We start from the raw sequence: 20,245 nt of genomic DNA, 5'->3' as shown, positions 1-20,245 counted from the left end.
CCCATAGGTGTGAATGGAGGAAACTGGGAGTTGTAGTTTCACCACATCTGGAGTGCCAGTGACCCCTGATCTAAGTGATGGCACATCGCTAGGGTCTGCCATCACTTTATTATCAATGGAGCTCCAATAATGAATAATTTTTTGCAGGGTGATCTGATACCATTTTTTAGTGTGTGTATTTTTTTTATCACATTTTATTCAATTTGTGGGGTAAAAGAAGCAATGAAAAAATGGTGAATTGGCTATTTTGATACTTTTTTTTCCCAATTACGCAATTCGCCACATTAGAAAAATATTTTTAGGTTTTAATAATACATGCCGTTTTAGGCGCAGTGATGCCCATGATGTTTATATTTCTTATTTATGTATTTTTTATTTACGGTATGTATTTATTTTTGTATTCTAAGGAAAGAGGGGTGATTTACATTTTTAGATTTGTTATATATAATTTTGTAGCCCCTATATGAGGCTACACTGTCCACTAGTTTATTTTTATAAGATTGTTGTGCTCCTATAGGAGAATAGTAATATCTCTAATTGCTGATCTCCTATGTTGGCCTGCTATGCTTCAGAGAGACTCCGCGTATTAGACTTAATGACCGCCATCCGTGGTCGCCGCACAGGGATACCGGTCTTAACCCGGAAGTGCTCTCTTCTGGGTTTTTTCGGGATTTAGATGCCATGATCACACTTGAACACCGCATCTAAAGGCTGTAATGACCGTGATCGGCCTTATTTGAAACAGTGGAGACCTGCTACCGGATATGCAGGCGCCATGTTTAAAAACCCTACCAGCACCCAACATGTACGAAGTTTCTCCATCTGAGTCCATCAGATTACATACAATTCAGTAAGTCTGTTGTATATGACCATACACCTGCCACACCTAAGGGTCCATTCACGCTTCCGCAGAATGGGTCTGCATCCGTTCAGCAAATTGCATAACTGGTGCGGACCCATTCATTCTCTATGGGGCAGAAATGGATGCGGACAGCACACCTTTCTGGATCGGTCCCCCGATCATCCGGTCCGTGGCTCCGGAAAAAAATAGAACATGTCTTATTCTTGTTCGCAATTGCGGACAAGAATAGGCAGTTCTATGGGGGTGCCGGCATGTACAATGTGACGGAAGCTCCCTGACCCTCAGTCTGCCTCCTCTCTCCTTGCCCACCATGACTCTCTTTTCATATTTGTATATCATCTCTCATTTCGCTGTCTCTTATTTTGTTTCAGGCTTACACTGACTACAGCGACTCTGTCTCCCGGCGGATGGGATTCATTCCTCTCCCGCTTGCCGTGCTTGTAAGTGTATATGTGTAACTCTGGTCTATTGTTCAGACCAGTCACTGGCTTGCATTTTATTCCGAGCTAGTCTTGCCACAAGCAAAGGAAAACCAGATCAGATGTAACAGATCAGAATTGAGATGATGAGGATGGATGGGGTGCAGCCATGGTAATGGCAGGCTCTGCCGGGTATTACAGATGCCTATATAACTGCCCGGAGAACGTTACCCAGTAACCAGGATGCTGTGAATTGTTTAATGGAAATGTAGGAATATTAATATTACTTATAGTACAAAGAATCAGGCACTTGGTGCAGTTTACAACAGATAAAGTATCAGGCTCCTTCACACACTCTGTAGTCTGTTTTAAATAAAAAAAAATATATATATATATATATATATATATATATATATATATATATATATATATATATATACATATACACACAGACAAACATTGGGGCGCAGTGGTTTTCATCTAAAAATAAAAATGGTGTCGCCAGCAAAAATGTAGTGAAAATCTATGCATATTCCTGTGAGATTGTCTATGGGGCACAGTGAGAGGAAGTGCTGTACACTGCTACAGATGTAGCAGAGTTAACACACACACATACACACTTGGTGAGCTATCACATTTAGTTAACACGTTATGGCTGTGAGTGTTAAAGGGATTGTCTCACTTCAGCAAATGGCATTTATCATGTAGAGAAAGTTAATAACAAGCCACTTACTAATGTATTGTTGTTAACCATATTGCTTCCTTTGCCGGCTGGATTCGTACACTGCTCGCTTCCATGGTTACGACCACCCTGCAATCCATCAGCGGTGGTCGTGTTTGCACACTAAAGGCAAAAAGCGCCGGCCTCTCTGGTAGCCCGGACTGTGGGAGCGCACATAGGCTGGTGCTTTTTTCCTATATTGTGCAAGCATGACCACTGCTGCTGGGATTGCAGGGTGGTCGTAACCACTGGAAACCAGCAGTGCATAATGTGATGGGAAAATGAATCAAGCCAGAAAAGGAAGCAATATGGACAATCACAATACATTGGTAAGTGCCTGGTATTAACTTTCTCTACATGATAAATGCCACTTGCTGAAGTGAGAGACAACCCCTTTAACTCTGCTGCATCTGTATCTCCATCAGTTCTATCGACTTTGAATGAAGCAGCATTGCTCTGTGTGATCCTGAAACCTGGCGATCACTGGTTCCAGTAAAGGCAGCAGCATTGTATGCTGGGAAAGAGAAGGCAGTGATGGTAATAAACCACTTCTGCTTTCTGCTTGCCAGGGCATTTAAACCCATATATTTACAGTGGCCTGGGGGCCAAGCACTGGACCATGCGTATGATCATAAACCAGTGCAGAACCCATGGTCTGACCATCCAGATCTTCATGCGAACCAGAAGCAGGATTGCGTAGTGGAAAATGTTTGCCAGTAGAGGTGACTGCTCGCTATTACAGTGGCGAGGTGAAGAGGCAAAATGTAATACTAATGACCTAAGGAAGGGGTTGCTACAAGCACAAGTCAGTTCACTTACCCAGCAAGGAAGTGTCCTCCTATTGACTTCAATGCTAGCGCACCGGAGTGGACGGTGGACATGGTTTATACTGGTCAGAAAACCATTTGCTTGCCCCTTGTAACCATGTGGACTACTATAGCGGCGACACTTATACCGGCCACAGAGGGGATCCAAGCATACATTAGTGATCTGACTGACCACGCGCTTTCTAGCACAGGCCCGCTTGAGTGACCCTCACCATTATCTGACCACGTTTCTCTTGCTTGTGGTCAGAAGCTGAAAGCTGTTGTCATTCATGTGAGGTCATTTCTTGACCCCTGTGGATCTAGTGTGGTCACCTTGTGTGACGATTGTGACCTGCAGAGTATTTTATAGAGAAATGATTCCCAGTAAACCTTGTGCTCTCCTTCCAGCTGATCAGAGTGGTGACCAGTTCAGTGAAGGTGCAGGGAGTCCTGGCCTACGCCTGCGTTGTGCTCTTCTACCTTGGGTAAGTTTTCATAATGGTTTGTTCAGATAGCGCTGCAGTCCATACGGTATGTTCAGATGTAAATCCGTTGTACGTTCACAAGCGGATCCGCAGCAGACATCCGACCCTTTCAGTGGGGCTAATTTATGGCTTTTCTATGCAGAACCCCATTCATCAAAATCCATATTTTTTTTTCCCCCCTAGTATGTGAATGGGGTAGAAAATGTCCCATTCATTTGCATTGGCTGCAGGAAGATGATGTAGCACAGAATCTGCACTAAAATCTGGAACATGTGAACAAAACCATAGGGAACAGGCACATGGCCTCACTGCGCAACTCCGCCAGCCTCAGCCTGGACACGCTAACAAATGTTTATTCCGTGGTTACTAACCCCCTAACCTCATCCCCTCCAATTTAGTCTTTATTAATAGGTGTTTTAGGAGCACCCCTCTGGACCTGAAGTGTCTTCTGTTTCTAAAATGGTGTACCATCAAGAGGGACTGACACACTAGTCTTAGGGATTTTATATCTGTAGGTTTTTGGGTTTTCTTTGTGGGGGAGGAGGGGTATATACTAAAGGAGGAAAAATTTTGTCAGGGGACATATGTCATCCCCAGAGAAGAGTCCTTTCTGCCGCATAGCGCCATTCTGTCCATAGGTCCACCATGAGAGAGCTCCAGGTAAGGAAGTCTGCCTCCTGTACCAGACAGGCTGTCACAAAGCACATCATGGCTACCCGATGGCCGGTGGGCTTCGGCCATGCTTCATAGGTTGTTGTAATCATTCAGCCGCTAATGCAGAGGCGAGTGTAATGTTATATTTGTTGGCGGTATTATCTAGAAAAGTGGCGTTTCTTATTTTGGAGCAGTATATGGGTAGCTTGCACCCTGCAGACCCCGCAGTATTATTACTTACATTCACACTTTCTGTTCCTCTCACTGAATTACCATTTCAATAGCACTGTCACGGAGCGGTCTAGTGCAGTACTCCATTTCTATCATACACAAGTGCCGTTCTCGGCTCCACATTCCGTCTCTGCGCAGACAGTATATGGCAGATTGGCAGCTTTACATCTCATCTGTGATTCCCTTGAGTGGGAACATTTTAGCAGAGGCTAATCTCAGTAATACAGATATGTGACCTGTAGGGACCAATATTCATCACAAAAGCCGCTGTTTGTGCTCTTGCAAGGGGGTGTGTCATAGTGTTGGGGGTGTGGCTTCCCGCAGCCCAACAGATTTGCTGTAGTTCATGCCAGAATTTGGCGCAAATCCATTCCATCTCAGTGCCGGCGTAGATTTTATTTTCTGGTGCACCAGACAGAAGCCTGTGTTTCTTCATAAATTTGGCACATCTTACTCCAGCACACTTTGGGTTAAGACGCAGTTCTCGGTAAATTCCTCCCTATATATTATTCAGGGTCACGCCGTAATCTATACAGCATATTAGCAGTCTCACTACTTAAAAAAAACACAGTAAATCTCAGGACTTTTAAAAGCCAAAAAGAGCGAAAATGGTGAAGTCCTAACAAAAATCACAGATTATGCAAGGGTTTATTTTTGTTTTTGTTATTTTTATGCCATATTCGATAAAATGTAGGTGTAGTTTACTGGGAGGTGTGCGGCTTAAAGGGGTTATCTAGGAAATTGGGGGCCTATCCTCAGTATAGGCCATCAATATTGGATTGGGGGGGGCAAGATACCCCACACTCCTGCCCATCCACTTTTACCTTGTAGTTCCAGCGCCAGAGCAGGGGTGTGGGGACCCCCACTGATCAGATTTTTATGGCCTTCCATTTGGCTAAGATCGGAGCTGTGTAGATTTGGGCCTCACAGTGCATCCATGCTGTGTCTCACATGTACATTATCCAGCATATTGGAAGATCATTGTGTGAAGACCTGGTTGCTTCATTAGAAAGAGAACAGGGAGATTTCTCATCAGTTTCCTGGAACCAGGGAACAGGATTTCGCTAACTTGAAATCCTAGTAAATTTTGATTAAAGGGGTTTTCCCATGACTAATGTAAAAAGTGAAAATCAGACATCATATAGTACATAATGATACCTTTTAACAAAGCTAGAACCAGCCCTGTACCTCACATGGATCCAGAGATCCCCACATTCATTGCTCTGCAAGATTTTTTTGGGGTCTTTTCTGCTGCAGCTCAGGGGGGGTGTCTCAGCTCTCCCTATCACAGCTCAGGGGGCGTGTCTCAGCTCTCCCTATCACAGCTCAGGGGGCGTGTCTCAGCTCTCCCTATCACAGCTCAGGGGGCGTGTCTCAGCTCTCCCTATCACAGCTCAGGGGGTGTGTCTCAGCTCTCCCTATCACAGCTCAGGGGGCGTGTCTCAGCTCTCCCTATCACAGCTCAGGGGGCGTGTCTCAGCTCTCCCTGTCACAGCTCAGGGGGCGTGTCTCAGCTCTCCCTGTCACAGCTCAGGGGGCGTGTCTCAGCTCTCCCTGTCACAGCTCAGGGGGCGTGTCTCAGCTCTCCCTGTCACAGCTCAGGGGGCGTGTCTCAGCTCTCCCTGTCACAGCTCAGGGGGCGTGTCTCAGCTCTCCCTGTCACAGCTCAGGGGGCGTGTCTCAGCTCTCCCTGTCACAGCTCAGGGGGCGTGTCTCAGCTCTCCCTGTCACAGCTCAGGGGGCGTGTCTCAGCGGCCCCTGTCACAGCTCAGGGGGCGTGTCTCAGCGGCCCCTGTCACAGCTCAGGGGGCGTGTCTCAGCGGCCCCTGTCACAGCTCAGGGGGCGTGTCTCAGCGCCCCCTGTCACAGCTCAGGGGGCAGTTGAAGGATGAATCTGAGCATGTGCAGCCATCTCTGCAGGTGGCGCTATACAGATACATTTTATTGAATAACTCAGCAGCTATGCAAATTTTTTTTAATTACATGCAATTACAAAAATATTCAGATCCAGGTGCTGGTTTGAAAACTGTAGAGTATTTTTCGTGGGACAACCCCTTTAATCATTCCTAAAATGCATTTTATTCCCATGAAGGGGTGTTCCATTCTTCTGTATTTATGACATGGGAAGTAGATGACGGACACACCTTTTCATTCCACGGAGATGTAATGTCCAGGGGAGTTATGGATCAAGCCAAGCAGGCATCTCTCCTTGGTCACCATAGGAAAATTGGCCTCTGACGACCAGCAAGTGAGGTTGTATGTGATATGTATGAAATACAGCATGATTATGCCATACCTCCGAAAGATGGGGATTCTCCTCTAAGTCCCTTGAAGTAAAACGCCGAGATCTGCACTCCAGAAATACAATTATAGAGAATTGAACAAATGGAGATTGACATATGGAAACACTATCCTGCTGCCACCGACAACTGTCTTCTGAGTGTCTGGGAAGGGAAAGTAATAATGTTCTTCCATTACGTCCGCCGTCAGATCTGTGTTTGCCTTCTCACCCAACCCTCAGGCTGTTTGTCTCGGTAGTAAATTGTCATCTTTATAGCAGAGATTCCAGTAATGTGGTTAATATGACAGTTTTACTCTTCATATGTGAAACTGAGATGCCAACTTATCACAGCAGGGTAGTCCCGCTGCTGAAGATTTCTGCCAAACTACATCTTCATGTCAAATTAGACTTTTCCAATCCACCCTTCAAGCCACAAGCTCTAAAGATTTCACACAGGGAAACGCAGAATACAGGCAGTCGGGTTGTGTGGTTATCACTCTGCTAAACGAATCCCAGGGTGTCTGATCGGAATGATTATGTCTCCTAGAGGTTGGCTTACTGTCATCATTATAGGAGGGCTCCTGATGAAGGGAATCTTGACTTCTGTGGGAAAGTGTTGTGGGCATGCTTTGCCATGTGCAGGCAGAGGGAGGAGGTGCTGTCCTCCTCTCCGGTTATCAAAGAGTTACCTTTCATTGTATGAGTTTTTGCCCCAGCACAAACTGAAGAGGTCTCTCTACATTACATGTAGAGCTAGTCAGTGGGAAAAAACTGCAATATTTAATTATTTTGTATTTATTTTTAATATAAAGGTGGTGTTGAAGAGTTCAGGAAATGTAACTAGCTGCAGGGCATATTATAAAGGGGGAAAAAAAGGCATGACCTGTTAAATCCCCCACCGCTTCAGCACTGATTATTCAGAGGACCGGACAGTCTATGTCTCTTTAACATGGAGTGATTATGTGTTGTATGACCACTGCAGCACATCACCTGCCTTAGCAGTCATGCATCGTACATGCTTGGCATCCCCACTGAGGCCAGTAGTTGGTTGCAGCAGACACTTGGATTGTACAGCACATCATTTCTCCAGAAAAATAAGCAAAGACTGGTGCGGTCACCAGAGTATCGGTGCTGGAGCTACAGGGGGGTTCACAGGTGGCCACGGATTGTTTGCTAATTTTGCAACATCTCCTGCAGCTATAGTAATTTCTTCAAATCACAGACACCCCTTTACTATAAGGCTGATTAACATCTGCTTTTAACTGATCCAGCAGATGAACAGCATGTTGGAGTTCACTGGATCTCTGGCATAGCAGGACACGCCCGTGCACCTCTGGACCCCATTGACTATAATGGGATCCAGCCGGACAAAAACTCCTGCATACCCATCCGTCCCGAATGCCAGAAAGCAGCCGGGTCCCATTATAGTCAATGGGGTTCAGCAGTGTACGCTCATGTCCACCAATGCCGGATCCGGTGAACTCCGGTAGGCTGTTCCTTTGCCGGATCAGTTAAATGTAGCTGTGAATCAGCCTATAGATAATTATTCCTCAATATTCTATGTTGGTGAGGGTCCCCAATTAGGACTTCTGTTTACTAGCCAGATAATAGAGCTACTGCATATTCCCTGTGCTTTTACAGTACGGGCACCATGGGGGCTCAGTGGTTAGCACTGGTACCTTGCAGCACTAGGGTCCTGGGTTCGAATCCAACAAAGGACAACATCTGCATGGAGTTTGTATGTTCTCCCTGTGTTTCCTCCAGATACTCCGGTTTTCTCCTATACTGATAGGGACCTTAGATTGTGAGCCCCAGTAGGGACAGTGTGTTCATAATGTCTGTAAAGTGCTGCAGAATATGTCGGCGCTATATAAGTGCATAAAATATATAAATAGGAGGGTGATCAGAAATTCCCAGGCGACCTTACAGATTATTTTTGCTTCTTATACATTTTTATGCATTATGCATCTTTGCTTCTTATGCATTTTTTCCCCCTCCATTTCCAGGCTGATAACACTGAAGGTTCTTAATAGCATTATACTGCTTGGAAAGTCCTGTCAGTATGTCAAAGATGCCAAAATGGAGGAGAAGTTATTTCAGCCACCACCCACATGTACTCCAGGGAAAACGCAGAAGAAAGCCTCCGCCAAATCAAATCAAGGTGAGCACTCCGTTCTTCCTATGGGTGCCCGTTTAATCCCCGGCTGCTCCAGCTCCAGCACTACGGGGGACCCCACTGGTCTCTGTTTACTTGTCATACAGTGACGATGTTGCATACAATCACATGGCTGCTGCAGCAAATCAGTATCCTCAGTGTATAACATGAGACTGCATAGCTCAGGGGATGTAGACGACATCCTCACTGCGTGACTGCTGGAGCAGCAGTGGACTTGGGGTACTTTCACAGTAGTGTTTTTCTTTTCCAGCATAGAGTTCCGTCACAGCGGCTCTATACCGGAAAAGAACTGATCAGGCATATCACCATGCATTCTGAATGGAGAGTAATCCGTTCAGGATGCATCAGGATGTCTTCAGGTCAGTTGTTTTGACTGATCAGGCAAAAGATAAAACCCGTAGCATGCTACGGTTTTAGCTCCGGCGAAAAAAACTGAAGACTTGCCTGAATGCCAGATCCGGCATTTTTCCCCATAGGAATGTATTCGTGCTGGATCCGGCATTCAAAATACCGGAATGCCGGATCCGTCCTTCCGATAAAAATGTGAAAAAAAATACAAGACGGATCCGTCTGTCTGCATGACAAGCGGAGAGACGGATCTGTTCTTGCAATGCATTTGTGAGACTGATCCGCATCCGGATCAGTCTCACAAATGCTTTCAGTCACATCCAAATCGGCGGATCCGGCGGGCAGCCGACGACGGAACTGCCTGCCGGATCACACTGCCGCAAGTGTGAAAGTAGCCTTAGCAGGAACAGGTCAATATTTCTGTTTTACTTTTATCAGCTTTTCACCAAATTTTTACTATCCCAGGCATTCTTTTTAAAGGTTATGTACACCTTCTGAGGCAATTTTTATTTATTATTGCATGTTGCTCATTTTTGTAAAAATGATTCAATTGGCCTTTATTAAAAATTTTGTTGTTCTGTCGCAAAGGGTTAACTGTTTTCCTAGCTGTGTGGCTGGTACTTTAATTTTGTGATATTCATCTAATAAATCTTATGACCAAGAGGTCATAAACACTTATTTAAGCCACCTTTTTATCGGTAAGGTAAGAACTGAGCTATAATGAGTGTTTAGGAGATCAAAGATAAGGAGTCCGTCAGCTCCTGGTCTGACGGAAAAGACAGAAAATCTACTACGGTGCTACTAGAGCATGTCGGCTCTTTACAGAAAAAAGGGCGCCATATTTTTTTTTTTTTATAAAGACTAATTTAAAAAAATGTTTAGCTCAAAATCTGTACAATGCAATAATTGCCCCTAAAGGTGTACATAGCAATATAGAGCCATGATCCAGCCTAGTGCATTAGGCCTTACTCCGTATGAAAGCTAACCACGCTGTCTTTAATACCAGGAACTCCTACAGATGACTGTTTTAGCGATTCAGTCACCAGCCAGCCTGCCCGCCAGAACTCCACCGCTCCACTTCTTGTTGAAAGCAGCTCCGACCAGTTCCTGACCACCCCAGACGGAGAGGAGAAGGACATTACACAGGCCAACCCAGAGCTCAAACACCGATCATCTAACAAGGATCTGCTGGACATTGACCGCTTCACTATCTGCGGGAACAGAATTGACTAGTCCGACTTCTGGAAGAGAAGAACTCGCACTTAAATATTTATTTTTCTTTAAGTTATTTCCACAGGTAAAGTCTATTCTCCTTTCACTGGAAACCTGCTCTGGCGCAGGCTCATGGAGGTGATATAGCGTTCCTATGGACTAGAAATTGGAAGGACTCTGCTTGGCTAAAGCTGAGCTCTGTACATGATCCTTGATTTTTAGTTTAGAAAACATTGGACAGTCTTGAGACAAAATTCTCCTCCGTCATTGCCACTTATCGTCATACAGGTTAGTTCACTAGGCCAAGATCAAATGCCTTAAATTTTTCAGGGTGGAAACAAGTTCCTTCACCCCTGTGTCATAAGGTTACTTGGAGCCCTCCGACCTGCTCACCTGTATGTAGATTATGTTTGGATTTTAGAAGCCTTCACATAGAAGCCTTTTCTTTTTTTTGTACATAGCTATAAATAGATAGTTATTTTCCAGAATTAAAGCAGAATAATGTATTTTAACAGGTACTATTAAACCAACAAATCTCACCCTTGGAGATGCATCTCTCATAGACAGCCTAAAGGGGTGTGGGCAAGATGTGATGGGAACAGACCAGGTTTGTGTCTGACATGGGATGTAGTCACGTCGCTCTTCCTTTTTTTTTTTTTATATATTTTAATACACCAGGTAAGTTGCCCTTTTTGCTATGGCTGTGATGTACAGTGCTGCATGCAAAGAACCTTTTGACCATCTGAACTGCAAAAAAAAAAAAAAAAAAACATCATTGGAAAACTGTGTATGTTATATTGTGAATCTAAATGTTGACTTTAAGGGCTGCAAAATGTTCACCCATCGAGGATGTTGGTGTCGTCTGAAGTCAAACCGCAGGGCTTAGTAGGCTGAATGTGCAGGCAATGAAGGGTTGATAAGTCATGTCACCAGCACATGTGTTGGGGCCATTTGCAAGTTGAAGTTCTGAGGAGCCATATTTTTCATCACTAGTACTGCCTCTGTGATTTCTGTGTATGGATCCTGTATACAAAATGGCTGCAGATGACAAGGTTACTTTAAAGGGGTTGTCCCACAACGAATATTGTACATGGTTGTATCCAGCCCATAATTCTAAAAAAACAAACATATCCTCAGATATTCCAAGAATAATGTTAGAATTGCACCTTCTGCTCAGCATCTCCTTTCTGAAGCAGAGAAGCTGCTTTAGATTAAGCCACCTCAACAAACGAGGGCATCCTCCGCGTAAGCGAAGAAGCATGACTGAGCATGTGTGTCCACTTTGAGGTGGACACAAAGTGCTTCTCAATAGAAACAGTGGGTAGCGCTGTACTAACATTATTTATGACTGGATTTAACTATAAACAGTTTCTTTCTTCTGGATGTGAGTGGGGGGGGGGGGGGGGCTTCAAAGGTCCACTTTCCAGTTTTTTTTTTATTCCAGTGCATATAAAAATGAAGCAGTTTAGCAGATCTCTGATTTTGTTGCTTTCGTGCAGACCTGTGGGTCTCCATGGTAACAGACCACAAACAAACTCTGTGTAGTCTGATCCTGCAGTTACACTACTCTCCATATGTCTCCTGCTTCACCATAATCTTGTAAAGGTATGTTAATGAGAAGGAGAGGACAGATGGACCGTAGTGTGACTGCAGGATCAGACTACACAGCAATTGTTTGTGGTCTGTTAATGTGACGACGCATAGATCTGCGTAGGATTTGTAGACACTAAAACGTGGTGAATTTGTTAGATGCGCTGAACCGATAAAAAGCTGTTTGCAATGGTGGACCTTCTCTTTAATGTTCGGTGTAAATTTTATGCTTTGGACAAATAAGCCCCAAAATTGTCATGTTATACTTACGGATTTGCTGCAACCTGCATCCAGATCTGCATGTACGACATGCCACATGTCCACAAGCCCACCCTGAAGAAGATCGGTCATGGCTGGTGAGATTCTACATAACTTGGTACTCTGGCTTGTCCCTTGGGACAGATATGGACTGTAGGTGATGGTCACTCACTGGGCCTCAATCCCGAGCAGTGTAACAAATAACCAAATGTACATATAGGCATGTGCCTCTTCATGGCTGACCCTCTGAGGTGTGGCCCTCTACCAACTGTAAATGCGTATGGTTATCCCAAGACTAATGTCAAAAATAAAAATCAGACACTTTATAGTACATTTCTTTCTAACAAAGCTAGAACCAGCCCTGTACCGCACATGGACCCAGAGATCTCCCCATTCATTGCTCTGCTAGATTTATATCAAGCTGACAGCTCAGGGGGCGTGTCTCAGCTCTCCCTATCACAGCTCAGGAGGCGTGTCTCAGCTCTGCCTATCACAGCTCAGGAGGCGTGTCTCAGTTCTCCCTATCACAGCTCAGGAGGCAGTTGAAGGATGAAACTGAGCATGTGTGGCCATCTCAGTGAGCAGGACAAAGAAATAAGAAACAAACAAACAGCAGGTGGCGCTATACGGATACATTTTATTGATTAACTCAGTGGCTATACAATTTTTTTCATTACATGCAATTACAAATGTATTCAGATCCAGGTGCTGGTTTGAAAAACTGTAGAATATTTTTTGTGGGACAACCTCTGTAATGTTTTTGTCTGTGTTTTATATATTCTCCAAATGAGTGGAGATTTCCCCCCAAATCCCAATTCCTCATATCACCAGTGCGTTCTTATATATATGAGTGCATGGTTTTGGATTCAGTGTGAACCCTTGGTAGGTTTATAACACAGTGGATACCTCGCACTTATAAAGACCATCGCTCATCTGTATGTGCCATAACTTCTCCTGTAATGATCCCATTGTTCCTTCAGAAGAATGTACTGTTTGATCATATAACAGGCAGTGAAGTATATAAAGGAAGCGACAGGTACACTTTAAAGGAGTTGGCAAGATTAGGAAAAATGGTGTGCTTTTTTTTTTCCCCGCTAATCTTTAATAGCCCCCTTTTAAGGCTCTTAAAGGACCACTGGCTGTGTGTCCAGCGTTGGAGCCTGAGGTTCAGGGTTATACACTGTACAAACTGATCACATGAAACCATACAAGATCACAGCTTCCAGCCCTATTTACTAGGTTATTACCCAATGCATTATATAGTTTGCAAATGCATGTACACCTACCGACTATCTCAGAGGGGGGGCAGTTAAAAGGTGCAGATGTAACTTAAAGGTGTTGTCCGGCTATAATGATTTATAAGCAATTGCCCAAGCCCACAGCCTGCCTGTTCCATGCCACCTCCATCTTCCAGTCCCCCGTACTGTTTACGTCCAGTGGTGCGTGGTCACATCTGCCGCTCCAGCCAGTGACGTGGCCAGTCATTAGCTGGGGCAATGCATGGGACCATGCACCACCGGAGCCCTGGAGCAGATAAGTATGAATCTTCAGTGGAAAACCCCTTTAAGCAGAAGGATTTGTCATGGAATTTGCAGCGAATCCTCAACAAAATCTGCATGAGTCACAGGTGGATTTTGCTGCAGATTTCACCCTATGCATTGCAAAAGGTAAAATCTGCAGCATAAATTGTCTTATGGATTTCAAATCACCACAGGTCCATCTCCATGTGCATAAGATTTTTGTAAAATCTCATCCACTTTGCTCCCCCATGTGTGAGCATACCCTTAGGCTGTTCCTAGTTCTCAGCAGTAATACAGGGCTGTGATTTTGCAGTACTTAATGGCATTTCCATCTTTTATGCTAAACATAAAGGCTACTGAAATCTAACCTAGGCACATAAATAAATTGTAATGTTGGTTCAGAAGTCATCCAGTCTCTAAAGGAGATCTCGTGGCTGCCCAGACTGCACTGTATATGCTCTGTACATGTTCAGTATACTACTAGGATTACATAGAACTCTATGTACACATACCTCCTATATAAATGCACTGAATGTATACAGCATAGTAGAAGTAGCAGTGATCATCAGTGTTCATTTGAGAGAACGTCAGAAAACTAAAAACCCTCAACGTATTTTGGGTAACCCCATCTAAAACTAGACATGTGATAAGACACATTGGTGGAGGACATCCAAGAGCTTAGTACCCTTAGGTCCCAGTGGAGAAGTAACTGCATGTGCCACTAGGGGGAGCTTAGGAGCTGTCTGCATACTGCTTACACATTAAAGGGCTTCTGTCACCCCCAAAACACTATATATTTTTTGGGCTTGTTAAAAATCCTTATTTAATGACTATTCCCTATATAGGGCTCTTGCCTTTGTCTATGGCTTTGTTTCCTTAAAAATCGATCTTTTAAAATATGCAAATCGCTGCACCACCAGCAAGTAGGGCGTCTACTTGCTGGTAGCCGCCGCAAAAAAACGCCCCCTCCTCCCATTGATTGACAGGGCCAGCGAACACTCTCCTCCTCCGACTTGCCCTGTCAGCATTTCAAATCCCACGCCTGTCTTCATTCGGCAACAGGCGCTCTGAGAGAAGGAGGCTCGCCTCCTCAGCACTCCCTCAGTGCGCCTGCGCCGATGACGTCACCGAAAGAGAAGACTTCATCGGCGCAGGCGCACTGAGGGAGTGCTGAGGAGGCGAGCCTCCTTCTCTCAGAGTGCCTGCGCCGAATGAAGACAGGCGTGGGATTTGAAATGCTGACAGGGCAAGTCGGAGGAGGAGAGTGTTCGCTGGCCCTGTCAATCAACGGGAGGAGGGGGCGTTTTTTTGCGGCGGCTACCAGCAAGGAGACTCCCTACTTGCTGGTAGTGAAGTGATTAGCATATTTTAAAAGATCGATTTTTTTTTTTTTTTTTTAAGGAAACGAAGCCACAGACAAAGGCAAGAGCTCTATATAGGGAATAGTCGTTAAATAAGGATTTTAACAAGCCCTCAAAAAAAGTGTTTTGGGGTGACAAAAGCCCTTTAAACTCTATATAACTCAGTATGCCCTGAGCTCCCTCTTGTGGTGGCTGCAGGAAACAGCCTGTTATATTTATTGAGGTCTGACCTCAATAAAGATGTATCAAAGAATTAATTTGTGCAGAATTCTGGACTGATTATAAAAAGTGTAAACCCATGCATCGGTTTCTGATTCATTTACATTTGTGAGAAGCTGAAAATTGGAATGGGATTGATTTTTTTTTTTCTTGGGTTAGTTGAGCCTCTGTTACTGTCCCTAATGTAGATGACTACACGCATGGGAAATGTTTTCTGGAAAGAACATGAAAACCTTTTAATATTTCTTCTTTTGCATACACAGAACGTGTCCAGGCCTTCTGCTGATGAGTATTATCACTTGTGATTAGGTCATCTACCACTTGGGCTAGGCCACATTGCCATGTATGTCTAAGTAGATTTATACTGTCCCCATACTACAGTGGAAGGCTGGGGGGGGACACTGTAAAATTACTGTCCCCAGCATCGGACTGGCCCCGTACCAGAGGATCCTCCAGTTGGCCCAGGCTCTTGTACCATAGTGGGCCCCAAAGGCCTAGGAAAAAAAAACATTTGGCGCTGCCTTTGGAGCCAGTTAATTGTCTTTTGGACTTTATTCATGATATGGGGGTTGAGCCCCGAGAATAATTTTCTTTGGTCGGCCCAAGGAACCCCAGCCCAACCCTGTTTGCCCCCAATGGAAATATGACCTTGTGACAGTTGCAGAAACACTGACATTGTCACTTGCCATTTTTCCCCCCTATAGAACAGTTGAAGTCACTTTGCTGCAACGAATAATAGGGTCACTATTCGCTCCTTTATGGAACAATAGTACTTGAAGTTCCTGGAAATTAAATAGTCCTCTGAATAGGTATCTAAAATATATTTCAGATAACTGTACCTGTGGAGAAGATCACTTCTTTAGTGCCCTTTTGTTAGGGAGTTGTCTTCTAGAAGCAGCGACACTCCTGCCCATGAATTGTTTGCCTCGGCAAGATTTAGTAAAAACAAGAGTCAAACCCACGGGCAAGAGTGGCACTGTTTTATAGGGAAAAGAGCGTATCACAGGGACAGTTTCTCAGCCTTTCTTGCTTCTCACTATTTTTATGTTCTAGCAGATTTTATTGAATTGCTATAGGGATAGTGTGTGGGATCTTCATCAACTTCCACGTTATTGTCCACGCTGCCACTTTTCTAGTATTTTATGTTGATTTTAACCCACAGGAACGGAGCTAGAGCAAAGGGTTGGAAGTGTTGTCATGGGGACCCAGTAACAAAATGGGTGGTGATGACCGGGCCAGTCACTGGTGGTCCTCCTTTCAATATAATCTCTCTCGCTTTTCTTGATTCGTCCACTTTTGTATGGACAGATTAGCATGCGGTGGAAGTAACGAATATTGATCATTTGCTATTGGGTGATGGACTTTTTAGTGCTTCAGTTGAGGCGTTCTCGCCCCATCAAGTGTTGGCCTTGAGTTGTAGAAGTAGTGTTCTTATAGAAGAGTGTTATGCGTGCTGCATAATTCATACCCTGCTTCTAGACGCACACTTATCAGTCGCGAATCCCATATAATGGGGGAAAGGCAGGATTTTGTGTGATTTAATAAAGAGCTAAAATGTCAAAATGAAGATACGATTGGGTGTCGAAGAAAATCAGAATGTGCAGATAAATTTTGATTCCCCCCAACCCCCAACCATGAGTTGTACAGCGCTCTGAGATATGATCTTCTGGTTATCTGCTTATTTATGAATGAAAGGAAATGAGTTTTTTCTTCTGTTGGAAATCATACTGTGTACAAGTTTTATAAGTGCACCTTGTAAAACTCTGCAAAATAAATTTTGTAATCTTTTATAAGCTCTGTGAGAACTGTCGTTTTCATTTGGTTGAATTTGTTTCAAAAGGATCCTGTTACCTGCAAACAGTAGCGCTTGATATTCTTGTGACTAGGAGCATTAAACCTAAAGTACGCTGCTACCAGGGTGAGCTTTTTACAAGGGCTTAGGGGGGTCCTTCATATGGGACTTCCATCAAACAGCTGCAAAGAAAATCTGTGTCTCTGGAGGACCTGGCCTGGCGTGCATTACATGAAGCTCTATGGCTAACCTCCGGCACTCCAGCTGTGGTAAAACTACGACTCCCAGCATGCTCCATTAATTTATATGGAGTTAGAACCGCTAAGCGAGTGAACATCTTGGAAGTCGTAGTTTTACGAATAAATGAATAAAGAGCACAGTAGAAAATGGCGGCACTACTCTGACAAGCAGGAACGACCCCAATAGACGGTAAGACTTCGACCATTCAGCATCTAAGCAAAATCTTCTGTGGTGCACAGCATGCCAGGACAACAGGTACAAATATGCGCAGTGATGAGAGAAAAAATGCCGTTTTGTGCTGAACTGGCGCTTCGTCGGACCGCTATAGTCGTAGTTGTACCACAGCTGCTGTGCCGGAGGTTAGCCATCACAGCACTATGGTAATTGATTCCAGCGGGCTGCATGTAATGCTTCATTTCACCTGTGGTGGCACTGCAGGGGAATTAAACACTTGCTGGGTTTCCTGGTTACAGCCGATCGCTGGGTTACTGGGATAATAAAGTGGGATGACATGTGATCATCTTCTAACAAGTACAAACTAGAAAGCTGCTTATTTCATTGACACACTTATGAAAATGTTTCTGCAGATATGTGAGATTAAAGGGAGTCTCTCAGCAGTTTGACCATGCTAATATGCTGACAGCACTAGGCAGAGGCTGGGAAGAGCAGTACAAGCATACCTTTTGTGGAGCTTTTATTATTGGGATTAGTGTGAATATAACGTTATATTTCACCAGGTGCTGGTCCTTAAGTGCACTGGAGGTAAAGTGCTCTCTGCACTGAGCAGCCTCCCCTCTACTCTGAGTGGTGGCTATAGCATCCAACCTGTAGTCCTCTACAGTGGTCACTCAGAGAGGAGAAGGGGCTGTGAGCTCAATGAACACCCGCCGCCTGTGCTCTTGCAGGGTCAGAATCTAGCAAAATAAACTTTATGGTCAAAACTGCTGACAAAAGTCCCTTTAAATGGGTTGTCAGAACTTCTAGTAGAAATAATAAAGGTACAAACGCAATCGCACTCTGCAACCAGCACTCTGCCCTGCCTTTATGCTGGATGTTGAATAAGGCATTGGTGTACATTTTGGCCAAAGCGTAATAAGCCACTCACCGCGTCAAGGTCGCCTTAATGAGTGGTCCCGAACACTAGTTCCTACCTTTTATGGGCCATGACAGCCACACAAAGTCCAGGGAGCGCAGGTACAGCATGCACGCCAAGCACACTCTGCTTTTAGCCCCGTCCGGTGCCATTACAGCTTTCATCGGATCCAGGGATGCAAGTACCAACATGCATGCTGAGCCCACTATGTACTTCTCCTGGAGCCTAATGGCTACTGGTAGGTGCTATATAAGCAGACACGGTTTTATACTGACTTTAAAACCAGCCACCAGGGCAGACTAACTGGTTAGGTGTGCATGACTGCTTGGAGATTGCCACGCCTCCAATATATACTACAAAGAAAAAATATGGGAGATTCAGCCCGCACGACCCCTAGCAGGTGCAGATTGATATGGTGAAATACAGATACAAACACAAATGCAATCGCACTCTGCAACCAGCACTCTGCCCTGCCTTTATGCTGGATGTTGAATAAGGCATTGGTGTACATTTTGGCCAAAGCGTAATAAGCCACTCACCACGTCAAGGTCGCCTTAATGAGTGGTCCCTAACACTAGTTCCTACCTGTTATGGGCCATGACAGCCACACAAAGTCCAGGGAGCGCAGGCACGCCAAGCACACTCTGCTTTTAACCCCGTCCGGTGCCATTACAGATTTCATCGGATCCAGGGATGCAAGTACCAACATGCAAGCGTGTGCAGGGGAACGACGGGTGAATAAAATGATCAGTATAAGATGCCTGTCAGTCTTAGGCCTCATGCACACGACCGTAGTTATGGTCTGCGGCTCGGATGCGGACCCATTCACTTCAATTGGGCCGCGAAAAATGCGGACAGCACTCCGTGTGCTGTCTGCATCCGTTGCTCTGTCCTGAAGCCCCGCAAAAAAAAAAACATATATATAGCATGTCCTATTCTTGTCAATTTTGCAGACAAGAATAAGCATGTCTACAATGGGCCGCCCGTTCCGTTCCGCAAATTGCAGAAGGCACACGGGCGGTTTCCGTCTTTTGCGGACTGCAAAAAACAGCACGGTCGTGTGCATGAGGCCTTAACGTGACAATATTAATACGTGTTTAGACTCAAGGACAAATAATCGCTCTGCAGTGATCTTAAGTGCATGAATGATTGATGCAACGGTTCCAAGGAGAGATTCACTTTCCTGTCAGGTTTCATTTTGCGCTGGGTCTCTAAGTGGAGGTGATCCGACAGGAAATCTCAAACAGCTGCAGTGCGGAGATATTTACCAGAGGAGATAGGTATTTGCTTTACTGGCATCCTGTCTTCTGATGTATATCATACCAGAGAGCCTTAATGTTTCCAAATACATAAGAAGTTATATGGCCGCCTCTAGACCCTGAAGAGATTTGACATGTTTTACACATGTCCACCCATGAAAATCAATTTAAAAATTAAAATAGAATTAATCTATATGTTTAAATGAGTAACTTTTTCCCAAAACTTTTTGTTACTTATCCTAGGCTACATTCACATCACCAGTAACCTAATCCAGCAGGCTGTTTCGGCAGAGAACTGCCGGAGTTCACCGGATCCGGCATTGCCAGACCCCATAGACTATAATGGAATCCAGCCGCTTTCCGGTATGAGTGTCTGATTTCGGCAATATAAAAACCAATGCACACAATATTTTTTGTACGGTCCAAAGCCCCTCATCGCCTGTGAGGTCCAGTAGTGAACAGCAGTATCCAGCATTGCTGTTCATGATGAACTACCTAATCAGGTTACCAGTGATGTCAGCGTAGCCTTGCGCTGATCTTGTGTTAAGGCGTACCGGAGTAAAAAAAAAAAAGTTTGACTGTGCTTCTTTGTACAATCATAACCGTGAAGGAAAAGGATTTTTTGGGCTTCACTAAAGTCTTTTGCAGCCATATTCCCTGTTTTAGCTGCAAAGCTAGATGCATTTCTCTCAGAAGCAGGGGAGTTTCCCTTCTGTAA

At 44.6% G+C, this 20,245-nt stretch overlaps 1 protein-coding gene across 1 annotated transcript in view; it reads left to right on the top strand.

Moving 5' to 3' along the window:
* TAPT1 (transmembrane anterior posterior transformation 1) overlaps positions 1-10,734 on the top strand; it is a 64,101-nt gene extending 53,367 nt beyond the window's left edge. The window contains exons 11-14 of the mRNA XM_044296884.1: positions 1,234-1,302; positions 3,217-3,293; positions 8,466-8,620; positions 9,990-10,734. Coding sequence (XP_044152819.1) covers positions 1,234-1,302; positions 3,217-3,293; positions 8,466-8,620; positions 9,990-10,216 — 528 coding nt within the window. The 3' untranslated portion in view covers positions 10,217-10,734. The remainder of the gene's footprint in view (positions 1-1,233; positions 1,303-3,216; positions 3,294-8,465; positions 8,621-9,989) is intronic.
* The last annotated feature ends 9,511 nt before the right edge of the window (positions 10,735-20,245 follow it).

This window comes from Bufo gargarizans, chromosome 1, assembly GCF_014858855.1.
Source record: "Bufo gargarizans isolate SCDJY-AF-19 chromosome 1, ASM1485885v1, whole genome shotgun sequence".
In the NCBI taxonomy this organism is placed as follows: Eukaryota; Metazoa; Chordata; class Amphibia; order Anura; family Bufonidae; genus Bufo; species Bufo gargarizans.
Note: the sequence above shows the minus strand (reverse complement) of the source record. Positions and strands in the feature narration are given on the sequence as shown.